Source organism: Anas platyrhynchos, chromosome 3, assembly GCF_047663525.1.
Source record: "Anas platyrhynchos isolate ZD024472 breed Pekin duck chromosome 3, IASCAAS_PekinDuck_T2T, whole genome shotgun sequence".
Taxonomy (NCBI): Eukaryota; Metazoa; Chordata; class Aves; order Anseriformes; family Anatidae; genus Anas; species Anas platyrhynchos.
In genome coordinates this window covers 63339266-63362048 of record NC_092589.1, presented here as the reverse complement: position 1 = coordinate 63362048, position 22783 = coordinate 63339266, and the positions used below count along the sequence as shown (strand labels likewise).

General features: G+C 37.3%; 2 protein-coding genes across 19 annotated transcripts in view; one reads left to right on the top strand and one right to left on the bottom strand.

Moving 5' to 3' along the window:
* The first annotated feature begins 595 nt into the window (after nt 1-595).
* On the top strand, nt 596-7643 carry SMLR1 (small leucine rich protein 1). Of its 2 annotated transcripts, none has more exons than XM_021270352.4 (3): nt 596-875; nt 2737-2784; nt 5671-7643. In XM_021270352.4, exons 1-3 carry the CDS (start codon nt 743-745, stop codon nt 5781-5783), a joined length of 294 nt encoding a protein of 97 aa, XP_021126027.2. In that variant the 5' UTR covers nt 596-742; the 3' UTR covers nt 5784-7643. The 2 variants fall into 2 exon arrangements, with proteins under 2 accessions (XP_021126027.2, XP_071892112.1); XM_072036011.1 differs by lacking the exon at nt 596-875 and adding an exon at nt 895-1241.
* A 4607-nt stretch (nt 7644-12250) lies between these two features.
* The window catches only part of EPB41L2 (erythrocyte membrane protein band 4.1 like 2), a 107898-nt gene continuing 97365 nt past the window's right edge, over nt 12251-22783 (bottom strand). For all 17 annotated transcript variants that reach the window (XM_027454514.3, XM_072036006.1, XM_072036007.1 and 14 more), the window contains 5 exons: nt 22134-22256; nt 21533-21631; nt 19359-19439; nt 17272-17410; nt 12251-13516 (listed from right to left, as the gene is read on the bottom strand). In XM_027454514.3, coding sequence (XP_027310315.2) covers nt 17303-17410; nt 19359-19439; nt 21533-21631; nt 22134-22256 — 411 coding nt within the window. In that variant the 3' untranslated portion in view covers nt 12251-13516; nt 17272-17302. The remainder of the gene's footprint in view (nt 13517-17271; nt 17411-19358; nt 19440-21532; nt 21632-22133; nt 22257-22783) is intronic.

Below are 22783 nucleotides of genomic sequence, written 5' to 3'. Positions count from 1 at the left end.
CATCCTATAAATAGTTCTGCTATGGACTGGTGACCAGATGGGGAAAAACTGAACACGGTCAACACCCCAAACCCAGTTACTTACTTGAATATTTAAAAGGTTCTTAAATTCCTTGGCATGTACGTCTCTGAGAGTAAAATATTTCTGATTTTTCTAAAAAAGAATCTTTCCTGAATTTTGCTGTTCAGCAGCTACTTTTTGGGAAAAATGCTGTTGCTACAACACCATTCTCTCACTTGTGCCTGCTACAGTGGTTTGTTTTGAAAACTTCAGAACAGAGAAGTACGTGTATGCCTGTGTTTCAACATGTATGTATAACAGGGTCTTCACCTTGAGCGAACAATTTAGGTCTATTATAAAATCAGGAATTTATCTAGGAGTATGCTTATTATTCAGAATGACCTGAATATTAGCAGACGATAGAGCCCGTATTGCTCAAAAGGCAGCAGCTTTACAAATTGTGCCCAGCCCGACATATCCAAAGGTTTCAGAGCCCTACACTACTTGAATAAGCACTTTTAAACTCCGTGGTTGAGTAACTTTACGAGTGAACTCCAATCCTATTAGGAATCACGGGCCTATACAAACAAGCCAAAGTCCAAAAAGTGATAATAGTCTGAGCAAAGGGCAGAATGTTGATGCAGAGAGAAAAAAAAAAGAAAAAAAAGGAAGAAAGCAGGATAAATCAGCTGCACACTTAGAGATCTGAAGAAACTTATTCAGCAAAGCTGCTGCAGAAGAAATGAGCGTAACTTACATTATTTCAGTGTTTGTAAGGGAGCTACCCGGCTGCATTCTCTTTGGCTGGATCTTCATGTCTGTGGCTTTATTCCTGCTGATGCTCATCACCTATTTCAGGATCCAACTATCAGAAGGTGAGTCACAATTCAGGCAGAAAGAGTAGGTAGGCAGACAAAACTCCTCACTCAACAGCCTGCTGTCAGGCTTGTACCCTTAATTAAACTGAAGAGAACAACGATCTTACTCTTCTGAAGCTGTACTGCATTTTAAGCCATTTTCTGATTTGAAAAAAAATATTATAAAAATATGTTTGGAATTCAGATTGAATCCTCACTGAAAATTCCGTAGTTTTACCTACAAAAAGACAACCAAATGGAGAAAAAGAATAGGGCGGCTAGAGCAAAGATTGTTTTTGTCTGTGTGAGTCTTCAGCATGAAGCTGACAGCAGCTATGCCCCACAATAGCTGGCTGTTGAGCGTGCCTCTGTGTGCTTTCGAAGGTATGTATTTACTCTTACTTGGTACGTGAATGTATATTTGCCATTTTAAATTTTCTATGTTAAGATCAGCTTATATTTGCTTCCAAAATCTATCTTTGGAGTAAAAGCAGAAGGAGAAGCAGCCTGCCTACCCAGGTGAATGCGCAGCAAGTGACACAAACCTTACACCAGTGTTGCAAACCAGGCTCCTCAAAGGATCTGACACGTCCTGTACAAAGACACAGGGCTATGGCTGTAGTAGGCAGGGGATTCCTTTCAGGAAAGGAATCCCTGTATATCAGACCACCCCATTTTAATGGGATGGTCTTCATGCCTTCCAGGTTTGAGTCGCGGCTGAGTCTGAGATGTAGTCTGAGACTGCTCAGAGACATGCTGCTCTCATTTTAAGCCTCCAAACTTAAACAAAAACTGCCAAGGCCTGTCCCAGAGTGCATTCATATCATTTTTTATCCTGTTTTTTACTTCAGCCCTTCCAAAACCCACTCTTGCAGACCTTGGCTAAGCTTGTTCCTGAAATTAGCTGCCTTTTGATCTTTTCTTGTTAAGGAGTGCTGGAGAAGATAAAATGATAACCTAGGTTTCCTCAGTAAACTTCAACACGTTTCTTGGTATAGCTTGCAAATCCCATGAGGGACAAATGCACTGTACTACAGGTTTCATCTCCAACAGCTCACCCATGATCTCAAAAGCAGACTTGGCTAGGACAATCCTGACTGCAGGGCTCTGCAGGGAAACCAAGACATTTGCCCAGAGCTGACCCGACAGCAAACAGCTACATTTACCCAACCAGTACAAAGTTAGGGAAGAAGCCTTGCCTGAGTGCCAGATCAAGCACTGCAAGTTGTACATTCCTTAAACTTGTTCTGTCCTGAATATATCTTCTGAAAACTTGAAAATTGGGCAATTTACCACAGTTCTAAATGTAGGAAAGGCCACAATATCCCCAAATGTAGAATGAATTAATTTCTTATTTTGCATAATATCTCCAGGCATCTAGAACTGAGGCTTTCACAAGGAGGAAGGGTGTTTGCATACAAGTGTACACCACAAGCTACCTCCAGGCTGCTAAAACTCAGACATTTCCTGTTGAAGATGTGCTTTTCAGATGCTGAATTAATCAACTAGGAAAGCCTGCTCTGCATGACTAACTCAGCTCAGCCTTCACCTCTCTCCAAGGATAATTTATAACTGCTGACAGTTTTTCACACACTGGCAAACAACAAAAAACGGTTTGGTGCCAAAACATCATACAATTCAGTATCTATGAGGGAGAAGGAAACCTGAGCATTGAGAGCTCTATCACTTTCAGATTGTCTTAGGAAAAACAGAATAGAAGCTAATGGAATTGTTGCATTAGTCTTTGGATAAAAACAGGAGTTCTCTCTTTCAGCAAATAATCAGTGTCCATCTGTGATAAGTACCAGCTGTCTAACTGAATGAAATAATACTACTGAACTCATTTTTACATGGTGTTTCTCTTGCTTTTCTATTCCAGCTAAGACTGAGCAAAACAGGAAAAGGAGGTGGGCTACAGATCCCAAGGGTATGCAAGGGTATGGGTATTTTGCTAAGGCTCAGAAAATACTTTCATTAAACCAAAAGAACCCACCTGAAAAAAAAAAAACCAAAAAACAACACAGACATTCATGTTTATGCTGCATGATCAACCACTGAAACAGACTGGGCTATAGCTTTGGATTTGTAAGGAGTTTAAGTAATAATTTCCTAAATTTTCTAAGACTAGCAATTGATTTTTTGAGAGGTGGATGATCTGGATGGCAGGGGAATTTGTCAAAGGAATATTGCTTCCTTACTTCTCTCTTTCCTAGCTGAGAAGGATAAACTAAGGGAAAACCCTGACTTTCCAGGGCCCCATGGAAGGAAATTCTCCATTTCCACAGCAGAATTGTCCTGGGTGGGGTTCTAAGGAGGATGGCAGATTCATTATTGTCTAAGACTTTGGACATCACTGTTCCACCTCTAACTCCAAGCCCTTCCTTCACTTGATGTGGGGGAGATAGAGTCCAGCCCACCACCCAGGCCTCCAGAGTACTCATGAATCATGGCGAGCAGTTCTCCCTGAGCAGGCAATCTGAGGCAGCTTCAGATCATCAGGCAAGCCCTGCAACTAAAAAATAAGCCTGGGAACAGACTCCTTTAAGTGCTAACAGTCACTCTCAACAAAGCCATAGAAATTCAGTAGGCTCTGGGTACCTATTTCACAGAATCACAGAACTGTAGGGGTTGGAAGGGACCTCAAAAGATCATCAGGTCCAACCCCCCTGCCAAAGCAGGTTCCTCAGAGCAGGCTGCCCAGGTAGGTGTCCAGACAGGCCTTGAATTTCCAGGGAAGGAGACTCCACAACCTCCCTAGGCAGTCTGTTCCAGTCCTTCGTCACCCTCACCATGAAGAAGTTCTTTCGCATGTCAGTGCGGAACTTCCTGTGCTCTAACTTGCAGCCATTGCCCCTTGTCCTATCCCCACAAACCACTGAGAAGAGGTTGGCTACATCCTTCTGTCGCCCACCCCTCAGATACTTATATACACTGAGGAGATCCCCTCTCAGTCTTCTCTTCTCCAGGCTGAACGGACCCAGGTCTCGGCCTTTCTTCATAGGGAAGATGCTCCAGGCCCTATTTCATCTTTGTGGCCCTCTGCTGGACTCTTTCCAGGAGATTCCTGTCTTTCTTATACTGGGGAGCCCAGAACTGGACACAGGACTCCAGGTGAGGCCTGACCAAGGCAGAGTAGAGGGGGAGGATCACCTCCCTTGACCTGCTGGCCACGCTCCTTTTAATGCATGCCAGGATCCCATTAGCCCTCTTGGCCACAAGGGCACAGTGCTGGCTCATGGTCAACCTGTTGTCCACCAGGACCCCCAGGTCCTTCTCCTCAGAGCTCCTCTCCAACAGGTCGTCCCCCAGCCTGTACTGATACATGTGGCTGTTCCTTCACAGGTGCATGACTCTACACTTCACTTGCTCTTATTAAATCTCATTCGGTTTCTTCCTACCCATCTCTCCAGCCAGTCCAGGTCTTGCTGAATAGCAGCACAGCCTTCTGGCATGTCAGCCACTCCTTCCCCCCCAAAAAATAAAATCCTTAGATCCCATTAAAAATAAATAATACACATTTGCATTACTACAAGCAAGGCTGCCTTGTTTCATTGTCAAATAAGCACTCCTCATTTTTCTCTATAAAGCAAGAGAAAAGGTCCATATAAATATATCAAAACCCACTTCAGTATTATCTCAGGGTTTCTTAAAAATAAACCTAAAAGTAACACATGAAACCACAGGACTTTCCTCTGAACAACTGACAATGACAAGGGACTCTAATGTCTTAAGATTTTTTTTTTTTTAACCTAACTAGACTTTTTTCTTTTTTTTTTTTTCTCCTCACCTTTTTTTCCCCCCTCCATTTCCCCATCCCTCTTCAAATATTCTCCAAGCCTCTGATGACTCTGATATCTCTTCTGTTTTGATGATGTAGGTTTACGTTCCTGTTCCGTTTGTACCACAGGCAGCACAGGGATGACTGGGCTGTCATGGCACTGCCACAGTAAAACAAAGTGAATTTTTAATAAACACTAATTGCTGCTGTACTGCTGCTGGTGCAGCCTCACCTCAAGTACTGCAAGTAGTTTTGGGCACCACAGTTTAAGAAAGACAAAACTATTATAGAGTGTCTAAAGGAACTCTACGAAGATGACAAAGGGTCTGGAGGGCAAGACATGTGAGGAGCAGCTGAGGTACCTTGTTTTGTTCAGCCCCGAGCAGAGCAGGCTGAGGGGAGGCCTCATGGCGGCCTGCAGCTTCCCCAAGAGGGGAGCGAGCGGAGGGGCAGGCGCTGAGCTCTGCTCTCTGGGGACAGCGACAGGACCTGAGGGGATGGCATGGAGCTGGGACAGGGGAGGGTCAGGCTGGGGGTTAGGGAAAGGGTCTGCACCCAGAGGTGGTTGGGCACTGGGACAGGCTGCCCAGGGCAGTGGTCACAGCATTGGACCTGACAGAATACAAAAGTATTTGGACACCACTCTCAGACACAGGATCTGTTTTTTTTTTTGTGTTTCTGTGTGGAGCCAGCCTTGTGGGTCTCTTCCAAACTAGTCTATGATTCTATGCTCTCCTTGTGGTTGTTGAGGAATTTTATTCTGATTGAAAGCTGGTAGAGGTAATGAGGATAGGGCATTTCTGCTGATAACAGCAGAGTTTGTATCAGGGCTTCACTGGGCATGAGCAGGGGACCTCTGTTACACTCAGATGATTTTCTAAAAACATATAGAAACTGATAATATCGCACCACTCGTGTGCCTTCAGTTTAATAAAAATCATACTAATAAGCACCAGCTCCTTTTCTATACAAAAATTCACCACCTCAAAGTTGCACATTCTTATGTATATTTCTGTTGCTTGGCTTATCTTCCAGTTGACAAGGAACTGGCCATGCTGCATGACCCCAGAAACACCCTCCTGGATTATCGCACGGAGCGGCAGAAGCTGGGGAGATCTGGGAAAAAAGTGAACAAATGCAGGAACTGAATGACATTTAAGGGAGTCTCATGTCTCAGGAAGCAAACTTACAACCAGTGCTCAGCTCTGCAGGTTTAAAAATAACCAGCTGTAGATAAATACCACGGAGGAGAACAAAATGGAGAGAAGCAAGTGCGGCACTGTACAAACAAAACAGCTACTGCCATTCAAAAAGGCCTTGTAGCAGTTTTGCTCTGTCCCATGAGGCCAGGTGAGCAGTACTTTATTCCCCTCATCAGACACCAGAGACCTCCTGCAATATACTGTATCAGTTTGTTTACATAACGCAGGATTTGGTGGGAGAGAAAGCACCTTGCTCACTAGTCCTTCGCTAGCCTACAAGGCAGAAAACTATATAACAAGCTCCTGAGAGAGCTGAGCTGCGCATACAAGGCAGGCAGTCTTATTAAATTGAAGATGCAAAAATAGCAAGTTCATATCAAGCAGTGACATCTAGAAATTGAGAAGGGTGATGAGGGGGAACTGACTTATTTTCATTACACGTATACTTTGGGAAAGAGTGTAGGTCTTCTGAAGTATACTTCCCATAGAGTTTGGAAACAAAATATAATGTTGATGGGAAACAAAAGGACTTTGCTGATTGACCATGCCAAATTTTGAAACCATGGAAAATTGCAATCAATGTTTTTCCAAATGGTCATTTTAGATTGAGGACAATCCTTGAATAAACAGATGATTTTTCAAATAAAAAGCCCTTAAGTATGGATGTGTCTTGTCACACAATCTCCCCCTCCCCAGTTAGCTGTAGATGTACAGGTTTAAGTGTATTTCTGATTGGCTGAGGCCCACAAAAATACAACTCAAACTGTTCAAAAATACTCTTGCCTTTTATCTTCCATTTCTAATTCAAATTTAAGCCCAAACTGATGAAGAACAAGAAGTGACTGTACTTACTGTCCCTCATAACTATCAGGGACATGACTGTTCCTACCTGCTAGCAATTACTGTCTGCAATTACTTCTCCTTGCAGTTGGTTGTTGTTATCCACTATGTTCTTGCATGGTGGGTAATGTGCTTTGTATGAGTTATCTGTGTTTTCGCAGAACTGTAGGTTTCATAGCCTTCTGAGAACTCCTTTGAATCATTTTGTAAATATTAATGAGGCCAGAAGAAACAGGGTAGTTTACCAAATGCTATGAGAAGAAAGGAGTCAAACATCAATTACCTTTACTATACGTAACAGTTCTCCATCGCATTTTAATACTATCCTATTTTTATAATGTATAACTTTTTCCACACATTTATCTATGCAAATAATAGATTAATTGCATTGAACAGGTGAAGAGCCAATTATTTGTTACTTAGAAAGAACTACCTCTGTATTTTTAAAGTAAATGGTAGGATGCTGAAATGTAAGTACCTCTAGTTAGATCTAGTAGTCTCTAACTTCTGTTTAATTAACTATGCTTGAAAAGTGCGAAGCACTTTGTAGTTCCTTCCATTTGAAATCAGCAGAAGGTTCTGGGTGGAAAACAAACAGGCATTTATGCAGAAGCCATAGCATTGATATGAACAGCAGAAGTTAAATACAGGAAAGATACTTAGACTTTGACTTCAAAGGAGCCAACTTGTAAAAGAAACACAGCGAAGCATGGAAGAACAAAAACAGTAGAAACAAGCTGATCTTGGTCATCTGCCAGAGGAATCTGCAGTGTGATTGCTGGGTTTCCCACCCTCAGCTGGCAACTCGCACCAGGTGCCCATTATCACTCTCTGGGTGTTTCAAGATGTCCTACCTGAACTTTGTAATATCACATCAGAAGTGTTTTTCCCATATCCTGTAGTCAAAAAGTTTAAGATGGTTTTCTTCTGATTTTATTCTTTCTATAAACTTGTTCTTTGCAGTAAGAGCAAAGTATGCAGTCTTTTTGTTCTTACAGACCTCATACCACAAATTTCATTTGATTAACAACACATACAAATAAAAAACACATACAAATGCATTTCAGAGGGCAAAAGGAAAGAAACACTCTAAAGGCAGCTCTCAAATCACAAATGCTCCTTATCATGCAGTTGTTAAGTATGCTTAGATTCACAACAGCAAATTGACATACTTAGGAAACTGGGGAGCTCCCTTTCCTCTCTCATACCTTGGCTTTTACATTACCTTGCAGGCCTAGTGCAACACAGTCTGAAGCAGAGCATGCTTTCTTTACATCTAGTACATCCAGACTTGACCAAAAAGGCAGAGTATTAAAAGCTCTTAATATTGGCCTGCTCCTACAATTAGTGATTTCTTGTATATTCTCGTGTATTGTATAATATTGTATACAATTCTTGTATTAATTGTACCTTAAATGTTGGTACTAAGCAACCAGAATAAGTTTGCTTTCATTGAAAGATTCATCATGATTCCACAAAAGCAGAGATGGTGAAAAAAATGCCACACTTTGTTTAACTTTAGGGCTTCTAAACTTGGATTTATGTCATTATGTAAAGAATTTAAGGTTCACTAAATACCAAGTCAGTTATTACAGTGTCAGCAAAGTATTTATGAATACTTACAGGATACAGAGCTTGAGAGATTAAGATGTAATGCATAAAGATTCTTAAAGTGCTCTTAATGCACAGAGCTATTACTGACCACACAAAGAATGTATTCAACTGAAAGAACCTACATAGAAAGCCTGTTCTCCTGGTCACATAGATAATGACTTCTTCAGCATTGATCATAAAATCATTAAATGGTTTAGGTTGGAAGGGACCTTAAAGACCATCCAGTTCCAACCCCCCTGCAATTGGCAGGGACACCTTCTACTAGAGCAAGATGCCAAAACGTGATCCAACCTGGCCTTGAAAACCCCCAGGGATGGGACATCCAAAGCTTCTCTGGGCAGCCTGTGCCAATGCCTCACACCACCCTCGCAGTCAAGAACTTCTTCCTTAGATCTAATCTAAATCTACCCTTTTTCAGTTTAAAGCCATTATCCACAGTTCGTGTAAGCTAACGATCAAACAGCTCGAACAGGAGAGATGCTAAAGTTAGAGCGAGGTATAATACGGTGTCTAAGGAAAGAGATATGAAAGTTTGATTCTAATGATCTACCTCTGCCTACAGTTGTCTCACACAAACAGAAAACATCCAGAAATGATCACACCTTCAAGCAGAGAGCAAGCCCTCCAGCTTTTGGGGACTGGTCCCTGCTGTAACACTCACTCGGTGTCTTTCTTGGCAGAGAATGGTGGTCAGCCAGGTAGAAGCAATTCATAGGTCTGACTGAGCACACAAACCACTCTGGAGATCTCACTCGGACTGTAAATTTTTTGGGTCAGGAACAGTCCCGGTTTTGTTCAGCATCTGGATGAATATTAAGAATCATATTCTGGTTGGTGTCCTTGTTCAATGCCTCTGCCCAATAGTTTAAGAACTCCTTAAATATTTATGATATTTATCTTTGGCAGAGCACGATTACGCTTAAGATGTAAGGAATATAAGGGACATTTAGAAATAGAGATTGCTCACTGTCTTCTGCATTAGGATACTCTTAGAGATCAAGTTCTTCATCAATCTGTGTATTTCCATTCTAAGCAGTATTGACTTTTTACATTTAAGAAACATGCTGCCAGTAGAAAAATCCATAATTTTGGATATTGGTCATAAGTTACAGTAATTGTTCCCCTTTCCACTCCATTCTAACTCCCTCAGTTTCCAACACCCATTCCTCCATCATCCATGGAAAGATTCGCCTGGACCACATGTAAAGATATAGAAGTAAAGTTTAACAAGCCTTACTACAACCTAGCATTAATGTTATTTCATGAAATGTCTGAGAATAGAGATCTAAAATGTTATTTTTTTAATCACTCTTAAAGACTTCTTTACTGTAAAATAGTATTACAGCTACCGAGTAGAATACAATGTAGGTATTAGATAAGAATTATAACAGAAAAACACTGGGTGCCTTTGCCATAACTGCTTACTGAGCTGTAATTGGTAATGTGCAGGACGATCTGACATTCAGGACTCTCTACTACGTCATGAAAATCCTCAGGCCTTGCTGTTTTCAGTTCTGTTACTGTATAGTGCCAAGAAACATCTGTTTTCATGCTACTGGCATTAAAAACATACATCTTACATTGTTCCTTGGACAAGGAAAAAATATACATTTAATTAACACTATAGAACAAAAGGTTTTTAAAAAGCAAATAGCAAATGTGTAAGAATAAATCTGAGGAAGATAAATATAAGTCTCTGAAAATTGCTGAAAGCTGTGAGAGTATGAGGCAGTACTACTTTCTAGTACAGTACTTATTCTGTTTTATACGCATCCCCAGGCAACGATCAGTAGCCTAGGTCAGTAGCCTACGTCAGAAGCAGCAAATGACTAACACTTCTAAGTGTTAGTCATTTAGCCTGGCCCAGTGCAGCCATTCATATGTACTTACCTCCAAAATCTTTGGAGTTCCTTCATGCTAACAGAATAAATTAAATAAATTAACACTGTAGTCATTAGTAGCACTGTTAACAATTGTAACTTGTACTAATATTAATAATCCAAGTATGCTTTCCAAGTGCAGTGTAAGAAAAAAAAACAAACACAGAATGAAACAAAACCACAGCAAAGCAGCCTGAAAATCAAAACAGTTTCAAACCTTCTAGAGGTGTAATCAGGTCAACCACATGGGATAGATACCAGCTCCTCCAAGTAGCCCAATTCCATTGTAAACATTGTAAAAAGCTAAGAAGCTGCCACTGCTTCCTGGCCAAGGGTACAGTTAATTGTCACTCTGGCCTCTATCAAATTTCACCAACTCTGACTTCTGTCATAATATTTCATTTATCTTATTCTATCTACCTGATTTCAGTGGACAACCTAAAAGTTGCCATTCAGTCTGAGTTGTCCAGTAGAATGTCCATATTTCAAGAAACGCTTTGTACTGCAGTTGCTTATAGATCTGACCAATACATTTTTTTTTTCTTCTTAAAACCAACAGTCTCCAGAGTTGCTTGCTTGTCCTTTATGAAGCCTTAATCAAGGAAGCAATCTGAACAACTCCAGCATTATGAACCCTCAGGTGATCAAGATAGAAAAGAAAGATGCATTAAGTATTTTTTTATATAGGATCCACATGACTCACTGCTCTCAAACAGCATTTAAGCAGAATTACTCAAATACCTTCTCCAGATTTTCATTAAATAGGTCTGTAATTGTGTTTGAAGTTAATTGCATAAGTATTGTAAAGTCAACTTGTGAAATGTCTCGAGAACAATTTGTTGCATTTTGCAGTTTTTGCTATAGATGTATAAAAAAAGTAACAATGAAAACTCAGAATTGCACAATATTCTAGAACAGGTGAATAATTTCAACCAGAATCTCTAAAACTCGGCTACTTTTAGGACTAATCACACTTGGGGACTAAGTTTTTCTGCATGACAAAGGCTGTTTAATTAGCACATGTTTAATCCATTAAAGCAATATCTATGCACAAGCTACGCTGAGCTGAAAGTATAAATTTTCCTTCAATAGATGGTTCTGATTAGGATTTGAAGAAATACATCTCTCGGTGAAAGTCATTGTTTTCAAAAATATTATATTTGCAGTTTTAAGGATTAAATACAATTGCAATAAAAACCAGAATCGATCTAGTGCCTAACAAATCAAAGATCCAACTCAGTAAGGAATTTACTTTCTTCACACCCAACAAGTTCTGTAACCAATACCACACAACATCAAAAATACCTCTTTGTAGAGCTTTTTCTTACACACTTCTTATGTAAATCCATAAAATCATCCCCTTAAATGAATACATCTCCATTATGACTTTCTCTTATATATCCAGGATTTACGACTTTCTTGACCACCTCCTTGCTCATGCACAGCATTGTAATAGTTATTTTAGGTTATTAGGTTGGGTGGGGTTCTTTTTTTTTAAAAAAAAAAATCTGGTATTTTTCAGGCTAATGTGGGATGTAATTAAGAACACCTGTATGCATATAAACAAACATCTTGGTTACTGTTGTATTACAGTGTCCAAATTACACAAAGCCAAAACTAAAAGGAATTTCTGTTAACCAAGCATGCTGACAGATGGCAGCAATCTAAACTGAGAACAGCACCAAAAATACATCACTCAGAAGTGAGAAAGAAATGTACTGAGAGGTAGTATGATTTGTTACTTTAAAATCATAGTACCTCTAATTCAATGAACTCCGTAGAATGACTTGTCAACTGGGGCATTTTAACTTGTGTAGTACTGTCCAAATCTTTTTTTGGAGTCTTTAAGATTTCTTCTTCTCTGAACCACAGAAAACAGGATGCTTATTGCAAGACACCTAAAAAATACACTAATATATTAGAAGACAACCAATAATTGTACCACCCTTCAGGTAACTCTGGAGACTATTTGCACTACTCCCAAATTCTCAAGGTCCTGTGGCTCCTACAACTGCATTTCTCAAAATTGATTTGCTCATTTTAAGTATTATCAAATTTATGTCTGAGTGCCAATAGTCATACAGAGAATAAACAACTTTATTTTATAATAGAATTACAGAAAGCAAAAATAACACTTAATACAACTTCAAGCTGCTATAAATCTAATTTGGCATTTTAACTATACACAGAGTCAACAGCAAAACAAAACCAAAACAAACCCCAAAACAAACAACCCCCAAAGAACAACAAAAAAAATAAAATCCAAAATAATTAACAGGTTTTCTCAGTCTTAAATGGCAGTTTCAAATGATGGTACTGTCTCATTTATGAATGGAATCCATCACGCACTTTTTACTCAGTATCCCAAAAACCTGCATTAGCCATTAGACAAAGCACCTGAAACATATACCTTCTCAATAGCAAGAAATGTCAGTTCTAACATGTAGGCAGTGAGGTTTAATAGAAAGCAAGCATTCTACAGGTGTGTTCAAACAATGGAAGTGTTGAAGTTCAGACACAGTCACAAAAAAAAAAGCACTAAGGTTTTAAGCTGCCTAGATCATCTCTTGTTGGAAGAAGAGAAAGATATTTTGTTATTCCTTCTTTCCTTATCTGGAATGTTGCAGACCGCAAAATGTCTACAAAAAGATGAGCATTGGCACCAAAGTGCAAAAAGAACACAGTGCTCAGTCAGAAGAATTTTCTTTGTAACTCTTCCTCCTCTACAGACTACCGCACCATCTCTGCACCACAGAGAGGAGAACCTTAGAACAGAAAGAGTTACAGTAGATATCAGTATAAAATTTATCCAAAGAAAAATATTTTTTTCAAATTTTAGGAAATGTTGTATTTTTATAAAAATCTTTGTTATGTGATACTATATATTTACCTGAATAATCTGAAAAAATGTAAATTATTCCAGAAAGATTTCGTTTGAAATATTTGAAAAAAAAAAAAAACCACTATCTAAATTAGTTAAGATCCCCCTTTTTGCACAATAACTACCTGCTCCAGTGAACAATACCTTCCAGACTTCTTTTGTGTTCACTTTCATATAACCAAGAATCAGCTTCAAAAATGCAAATATTTGTGAAAAAGAAGATCTTGCCCTCTAAAACTTCATTTTAAAAAGTCTAAGTTTGTTAAGAAGTGGTTATAAAAAATAAACAAGAAAGATTGTAAGGGAATATAGACCAAAGATGTTAACATGGAGTTTGGTATTGGCATTTCAGTCTTAAACATCTGGTCATCATTGCTAGGCTCGGTGAATTCGGTTGAGTAGTGATGACTTGGAATGATCACAGTTCTTCGTGGTTATGAACATGGTCAGTATCATTTTCATTTCTGGAAGAAAACGGAGGGGGAAGATTACATAAGCATTCATAGCAGATGCTGTGTGAATGTCACATCATCAGATTCAAGAAGACTTTTTTTTTTTTAAACGATATCAGTTATTTTGAGGGAGGGTTATTTCACAAAAAAAAAAAAAAGTGTTGTATGAACTAAGTCTCCTTCAATCTTGAGGTAAACAGCAATTCAGTTTCTATCAACGCTTTTCCTGCTTTAGAATATTTTTCCCTCCCCAAAATTCTCATGGTGTTTTAAATAGTCACCTCCTGCACAGTTTACTGAACCATAGTCTAGTGCATAAAAAGAAATGAAGATAATTGCTCAGTTAATAATCCCTGAGAATCAGAGTACAGCATCTTTCCCTTTCATTAGGGAAAGCAAAGATACATAAAAAACACTGCCATAGTTGTGGTCAGGGCAGAGCTTTCATCACCTCAGAAACAAATAATCCAAATTCATTGTGTATTGCTATTGCCTAAACACAACCGTCTAGAGACATTTCTACAGGCACATGGCTTTCAGTTGGTGCTACAGGAGGGCACGGGTCTCCGGATGGTCCATGCTGCAGACAGACATTCAAGACATTTCACATGGCCTATATCTGGACAACTGAATTTGTTCCTGTTTTAAATAAAAGGCATTGCTCAGTCACCACATCTCAAATACAAGAGTAACGTGGTCCTCTTTCACTTTCTAATAAGCATTTTAGTTTAAGAACTGTAAAGCAAACCCAGACAAAAATAATGCCTTCCAATATATTGCAAACACCATTCTACAATGTATATATTTCTAAAAAAAGCAAAACACACCCTCAGATGGAAAGAATTACATTTTTTTTTTAACCAAGTAGTAGAATATTTGATGAAAGAATCAATTTTGCAGTTAGTCACTAATGTAGAAACATGGTGCAAACCTGCCAAGATTTTCTTCCTCCCATGTCAGAGTCCCTCCAAGAGAGATGTTACTTACATGGGACAGATTATGCTGAGCAATGATTCGAAACATACTTTTCTGGACTAAGATAGCATGAAGAAACTGTCATGTTCTGCACAAATATAACAAAAGAGCCAAACTTGGCTCCCAAGACCTTTAAACGCACGCTTAATAATAGTAAATGAGTATTTCAATGATAGCACACACTATAACAGCAAATCCTTACAAATCAAAACGATTTGTTCTGCTTACTAAGTGTGTCTTTCTACCTCAGATCCTTTTGTGTAAATCCTGAAAATACGAGAAGGATGGTATGAGTGCGCATGCTTAGTGTTGCTGTGTACCAAGGGGCTAGTGAAGTTACCTAAAACAAGGGCATTCTCCTTTGCTACAAACAGCTTTCTCAAAAGTGGTGTGGATTTTTCCAAGCTCTTCTGGAACACAAGTAACATTCCTATAACATTCCTATCTCACAGTTCGTGCAAGTGCATATCCTCTCCTGTGTTTTCAAAATAAATCTGGAGCATACGTGCTATACCTGTTTTCAGTGTCACTAAGCAACAAAGCTACAAGACAAATCCAGTTGAACGTCAGAAAAAAGTTAACACAGACAGAGCTTCCTGCACAGTTCTTCATTTTTGCTGACTTGTTCCCATCCCTCCTTCCCCACGAGCAAACGTCTCCCTGACCCCCAACAAAGCAAACAAAAATCCTCAACAAAACAAACACATGCTCCTATTCTCCCCCAAATAAATTCCATTACACGCACACACCAGTTCTGTGGCCCTTCAGCCTATTGCTTTATAAAATAAATCTTTCCTGTCTAAATCGCTTTTACATATACAGCACATGCAAACAAAGGGTTGGAGGTACAGCACTGTGTTTTAAGTTACTGACAGCTGAAGTTGTCTGAGAGTGCCTGCAACTTTTTAAAATATATTTTTAAAATGTCAGAACTCTGCTACCTCCACCAAAGACAGCCCTTTGTTATTTCCAGTTTATAACATTAACATCCAAGAGAAGAAGTGTTGACGTAGCACTTCCAAATCTGATCCATATTGTTTTTGGTTTGTATAAGTTACGAGCAAAACTTATTCCTTCCTTTTTCAAACACACAATAACCTGACTAACACTGAAGAAATTTTCAGAGGGCAGCTCAAACATAGCTCCATTCTGACTTAAAGGCTCCAGTTTCTCAGCAAGCTCTCAAAGGAGAGCCAACCAAAAGGTAATTTATGAATTAAAAAAGTAAACACTATTAATTCTAGCACAATCTGTGTGAGGCCAGGAAAAGCAACTGGAACCCTCTCATTCAATACTTAGGGTACGCCTGCACACAAAAAACCTGGAGGGGCTGCAACCATTCTACACATTACTGGGGAAATAAGAATTGAGACCATTAACTGCTGTAAAATAATACAAGATAATTTTCTTCATGATAAAGATGATTTTTATTTCTTCAGATGATTTTCTTTTACGTCAAACTCTACACTAACAAGAGTTTTCCCACTTGATAGCAGCCAATAATACCTCGGCTAGCCAAATACTGAGATCCATCAGTAGAAAAAGAAGTCTCCAAAAAGAAGGTTTAAAACATCACTGTTTAAAACTTCACTTATTTTTAAATCTCTCCCATTATTTAACCTTTACAATCAATATATTTTCCTTGAAGCTGAATCTAAAGTCAACAAAACAATCAAGTTTGAAAATATTGAAGCTTCAGTTTCAGGACATCAGCCAGCATGACAATCTGAAGAAACCTGAAGCTTTAAACACCAAAGCTGATATCAGGCTTCACATTAGCCTATATCAATTATGACAGCACTTTATTCAGTGTTCTTTGTGATCTTTCTGGTGAATACTTCAAGAACAGCAGTACTTTTAAAATTATTATTCCTATAAATTTTACTAGTAGCAACAAAAATATTGTTTCCTTTTGAATATCTAAATTCTGAGCTGTTTTGTGGCACTGTAGATTCTGTCAATCAACACAGCAACTTCTTTTAAACATAAAAATATATACTTTTTTTTTTTTTTTTTTTTAAATCTGACCTGGGCCATTCTGGTTTATACTGACTGTCACAGATTTTTGGTAATAGTTTGAGGCTACTAGATGGTCAAGGCATGGATTATACTGCTCAAGTAGAAATAAATTTCAGGTAGTACTTCACATATATTTTTGTTTCCTAAAGTAAATCCTTTAATGTAATAAAACTCAAAAGCATCCAATAAAAGTACAATTATTGGTAATGACAAGTATTACATTCATCAGTAACGGAAGTTTCTATATTGATCTCATTCATACTTAAGACACAGCCCAAACCACCTGTTCTGAGGTTTTATTTATTTTAATGAATCTTGAGATATATTAAATTACCACCAATTTCCTAGTATTGTTTTTTCATGTAAGTCAAACATCAATAAGGAAAAATGCATTTTACCTATTTGAGCTTAGCTTTTAGTTTTATGCCACTGGATAGCTGCATATAGAACAGATTGCTGATTTTCAGTAAGAATGGGATTTTTTTTTTGGACCTTTATCAACAAAAAAAAAGTGTCCAGATAGAAATCCAATTGTTCTAAAACTAAAGAATGTACAATAATTTTCCATGTGAAATGAGAACCTAAAAATCATCTATTACCAATTCTGTTACTACTCAACACTAACAATCTTCTATTAGTGCCTATTTCAATTCATTATTTTGTGATAACATATACCAAAAGATCCCCCATATTTTTCCAAGCCTTTTATTACAGAACGTAACAGAAAGTACTGATAGGAAAAGTAGCATAAGTTTATCATTACATAAGTTTACCTGAAATATTTGCTTGAGGACATTTTTGATTTTAGTCTTCATCTTCCTCAGCAAGTTCAGTTTCTTTGTGCACCACTACTCTTGTGACAGACATGTCAGGGTGTTGTTCTTTGGCTTCTTTGATTGCCTGTGCCAGGGCCTGCAACCATATTTAAATTATGTAACTCAACAACAGTAAAAAAAAAAAATAAAGGGCATTAATAAAGGGCCAGGGAATAGGTATGTAGCATTGGCAGTTTTGATAATAAATATTCAGAAGTCTATGTTCCTGAGCTTGAGAGGGCCTAGAAAAAAAAAAAACACAAAAGAAACAAAACAAAAAAACAGGACTATAAGGAAGGCTTCAAAAAGGTATCAACATTTCCAAAGTAGCAAATAACCTTAAAGTCACCTTGTAACTTTTCTAGCTTACCCTAGAAGACGAAAAGTACTTTATACTGGAAGAATTAGAATTTGTGTAACAGATTTGACAAATAAAGATAAAACAAGGATGTCCTACTAAGGAAACACATACAGGGGAATACATCATATGCCTTGGTAAAACACTGGTGTTTACTCATGTAATAATTATATTTTTTTATTGGTTTGAATTGTATAATGGGACAAATGTAAGCTATGTAGTATAAGTGAAGATTTAAAAGATAGTGGCTATTGAGATATAATAACCAGTGTTGATCATCAAATGATTAACAATGAAAAAACAGAGGCCTCTAATCTCTAAATTACAGATGTTAAAAGCACCTGAATTCTGAAATTCAAAATTAAAATATTTTTCTCCTATTGAAAAACTGTTTTAGCGATGTAGGGAGCAAAAAGACAAGAGTGAACATCCATCATATAGTTTGTGCTTCTATAGAGCTCCATATCAAATGAAGAAGTTATGGTAGAATTTTCTTAAATCTGTTAAGAGCTGCTCACTGCTTTGAAGTTCAGTGATTTATTTTAATTAATAATTTCATTTTCTACTTCACTAATCATTTATCTCAAAACAAAGAAGGACTTGGAGAATGGTTTTTACTAAAGCATTGTCTTGTACGCTAAAGGTATTATGTGACCTTTTCTGATGTCCCAAGTGCACTGAGCATGTGTAAAGGCAGACAAGAGCTATGCCTAATGTTGAACAACCTCGTCATTTAATTATAAGTTTCAAGAAGAGATTGAACTTGTCAAGAACCACTTTCTAGCAGCAGATCAAAATCTGAAATTAAATTCCCTGAAAGCTCTCACTATATTACACTAAGAAGCTAAATTAAACCCTGTCGAGTTGTGTAGTTTCCATGAAGTTAGAATTGGATTCACTGCATCTTTATTAGTAAGGTAGGCTTTTCTATTTATATTATGAAGTGACTGTTGATTGACTTTGTCACTATAGTTTCTTAGATTAAAAAAAAAAAGTGTGATCATCACTACAAAGAACAGATAATAGCGCTTTCTCAATGTATTTTTCTGTGTACTTCTTGAATTCACCCTTCTTAATTGGGCAGGTAGAAGCAATTTTAACCTTTGTCGCTAAGGTATCAAAATATAATCAACCACCTTGGTGCTGATAGAGATCAAAGGTACTAATGTAAGATTACAGCTGATCAACAATTATTTTTGTTGTATAGAACTCCATAAATACAAGTCAAAACCTATTTATCACGTTCAGTTTTTGTCTTAGCATATTTCAAAGTTTTCAGTCAAGATGATCTCTGCATTTAGATGTTGCTGACCCAAAGCAGTAGACTCCCATCTGTCTAGATTAATGTATCAAAATTGATTTAGTAATGCTTTTCCTCCGAAATGGCAAAAGCAGCACTAAACTAGGTGTGTCTCTTCCAAAATAGCAATCCCTGTTAAAAATAGTAAGAAATCTATTCACATGATTAACATGTGAAGTTAAAAATGCTTATAACTCTCAGTTTTACTCTAAAGGCTCTCTATTCGCTAAATACCATACTTTAACAAATTTGCTGAAATCAACAGTCTTAGGATCTTTCTACATCCTTCTGTTCTCCACCTTTGTCCTACTTCAGGTTTTTGAAAAATCTTCTATAACTCACTGGACTATTGATAACACACTAAGTATTAACAGCTTACACACTCACCTCATCATGGTCAATGTCTCCATCTCCAGTAATAACAATTCGCTTCTCAATTCTTGTTTCTGATACTCCACCTTTTACCATCTATAGATGGCACAAAAAAAAAACCACACAACTTTGTGTAATTATTTTATATGGCAGTAAGCTTCCCAGTACAGCACTGAAGCACGTAAACTTCTCTGTCACTGGACTACAGTTAGTAAGTATTCTTGGTGCCAAGTATCCTTTTTCAGTTATGCAGTTAGTCACACTCTATACTTAGTTAAAAATACTTAGATTAAAAAACAAGTAATGGAGAATTCCTCCTGCTATTGGAGCCCAGGTCTGAACAGACCTCGATATGCAGACCAACAGGAATTCCAGGCTCTTCCACGATATAAATCTGGCAACAAGGAAAATTCCAGGAGTCTTGTCTTTGATTTCAATCTATTCAGCATAGGCTTCTAATGAGAAATACTCACTAAATAATTCCATACCTTCAAATACAAGCACAATCTTTTTTTTTCTCCTCAACTCACATACCATAGTGTCAAGTTTTCAACATATTTCACATTGTTGATGGAAATAATTTAATGCTTTGATTCTTAATTTCTCACTCTAATTTTAGCACACAAAAATTTTCACAGAAATAAAATTGTATGGTGTTTTTTTTTTTTTAAATGATTCTGCATAATAGAAAAAAATAAAGTACTCCTCAAGATCCACTGGCCGTTATTAGAAAAGATGCAATATAATCCTGTCAAGAACACCATTTGAAAATTAAATCTATTTTGACAGGTGCCTTTATCTAAAACAGTTTGGGATGTAAAATATGAAGTTGATTTAGAAAGCTCACAAAGCCTCTTCATCAACAATAAGCAGTCCACAAAAATATAAGGATCTACTGTGTTACGGTCATTGCTGTCATAATTGAGAAGACAAGAATGAAGCTATTTTCTATAATGTTTCCCTCCAAAAAGAAGCATTCACATGTGGACTTGACATGGAAATTTCTATTTTAAAATAAATTTATATCCATGATATCACAATTTTTTGAATAAAGATTTTTCTTAAAACAGTGATGACTTAAAGAATGCAAAAGGGATCAAGAGACTGAAAAGAATCTGGTTGCTATTCCATCTAAAGAAATGTACTCATTGTAAATGCAGAGCTGATTTTATTTTATGCAGCTTTCATCTGATAAATTTCCAACATTACCCATCCAGTGTCATTCCATGAATACAACTTTCTATATTAAGTATATCTGGTTGCTTAATTTATACAGTCAGCAACAGGTTATTGTTCCTTTCTCTGATGATGTGAAACATCTTGTTTTGGGAAGAAAAAAAATCCTAAACTAACACTTTACATTTCCTTCTTCCCTTTTGCTTCACTGTAAACAGTGCTTTCTGTAACCTTGAAAAAGGCATTTTAAGAGTTTAAAGACAAGAGCTGGAAACTTTGTTGTCAGGGCACTCCAAAAATTTGATATTTACATAAATGATGAATAAAAACACTTCAGTAGTTCTAACATACTCTGGCATTAAACATTACACAAGACCAAAATAAATGTGATGCCCTGATAACATTGAGTTTTCCTTTTATTTTCAAGCATGGAATGCAGAGCACATACTTCAGCACTAAAATATGCTTGGAAAGTAATGTAGTGGTATGATCTGTTTTTAAACACATTCTAAACCTAATGGCACAAAGGAAGGTCAACACAGAATCTGAGAAAACATTGTTTCATTACATCCTTATACGAGACACCATAAGCAGGGCTCCAGTGGACCTCAAGCACATCAGCAATGTTAACAAAGATTCTCTAAGATACCAGCAAGCAATGACAGAACTGAAACAAAAACCAGATATGTTCTCCTTGCCAAGCACAGAAATAAGACCAACATGAAAGATGAAAAAAACTAATCACATTTTCTACCTTTTCCCATCCTGTCCCCAGATATTCCTGTTTATTCATTAAGGGTTTTCTGCTCAAAAACTGTATGCAGAAAAATCAACTTTCACATGTACCTAGAATGAATTCACATGTACCTAGAATGAATCCAATCCACTTGAAGTCAGCTTTCTTCAATAATTTAGCAGATATACATGTATAGGTATCAGAGACTTCACATAAGACTTGGACTTTTTTTGCCCTTTTTTAATTAAAAAACCTTCAGAGAGATTATCCATTTTACCTTGGTGATGTGTGTAGTTGTGGTAGTAGAAATTGACTCTGATGTAATTGTCTGTGCACTCAGCAACACACCAGCACTGCCATCAGCACTGCCATCAAACTGTAAGATGAAAAATAGCATTTTCGTATTTTGGTATTTAAAAGCTGTGTTTTCATAGGAGTCAAAGCAAGTCTTATTACTAAACACATACTTATTATTTAGTTTAAATGGAAAAGTTAGAACTGAAATTTAAGTAGAAGTCATCCAAGTTCACAACATCACGTAGACTCAGTAAACCGTTACAGTTCATTTTCGTGGAAAATTTATGATCAAAGTTAAGTGCTTTAATGAGATGATTTTAACCAAGTTTCCAAACCTAAATACAACTTAAATATTTAAAGCAACTAAATTATTTTTATCAAAAAAGACTTTCAGAACCTTAGGAGTAATATTGCTTTGTCTATACACATTTCACTTAACTAATTCATAGCCAAAGTATAATCTTAGCTGCTACAAGAAGTAGATGTTTTTGAAAAGCACTTCTTGGACATTACACATTTGAGGCTACAAATTACTGGAATAAAGCCCAACTTTAATACAACAAATCACCCTGCCATTGTACCTGTGGAGATTCATATGTGATGGTTTTAGTTTCTGTTTGAACAATTGGAACTTCTTTTGTGGAGATTTCAGTTCTCTGCGTGGCGTCTGAAATGGTTACCATCTCCGTTTTCACTACTGGAGGCTATGGTGCAAGAAACAGACAATCAGCTCAAAAGACGTAAGAGGAAAGTTTGTAAAGTGGAGCTAGAAAGTAAAATCAAAGACACGTGAAAAGCATAAGAATAAGTATTAGACTGTTTTCTCCAGTTGAAATGCATGTAAAAAGCACCATGAAATGATGACTAATAAACCAGCCCTCTACCCACACACATCCACAATAGGAAAAAACTGTCTCCTAACAAGCTTTGCCAAAGTTCTGTGTTTCACCAACAGAAAATATCACAGAAGGTAATTGCTACAACCAAGTTTCAACATAGGTATTTAAAATGTAAAAAAGAGCATCAGTAGAAAGAATCTTAGTTTGTGTAAAGTTCCATCAAGCAAGAAACTGATAGCTAGTTCAGATAGATATTTCCAAGATTAATGATATTCATATTAGAATTACTTAGTCAAATTGCAAATAAGTCCAAGAAATTCCAAGAATAACTAATGCAAAACTAACTTTTGAATGTGCACTACTGCTGGAACAGAAAAACAAATTTTACAATT

Coding starts and splice junctions, on each gene's coding strand:
- SMLR1 (XM_021270352.4), top strand. CDS start 743: ATGAGCGTAACTTACATTATTTCAGTGTTTGTAAGGGAGCTACCCGGC. Junction 876..2,736: donor CAGGATCCAACTATCAGAAG/GTGAGTCACAAT, acceptor TTTCTATTCCAG/CTAAGACTGAGCAAAACAGG. Junction 2,785..5,670: donor GTGGGCTACAGATCCCAAGG/GTATGCAAGGGT, acceptor CTTATCTTCCAG/TTGACAAGGAACTGGCCATG.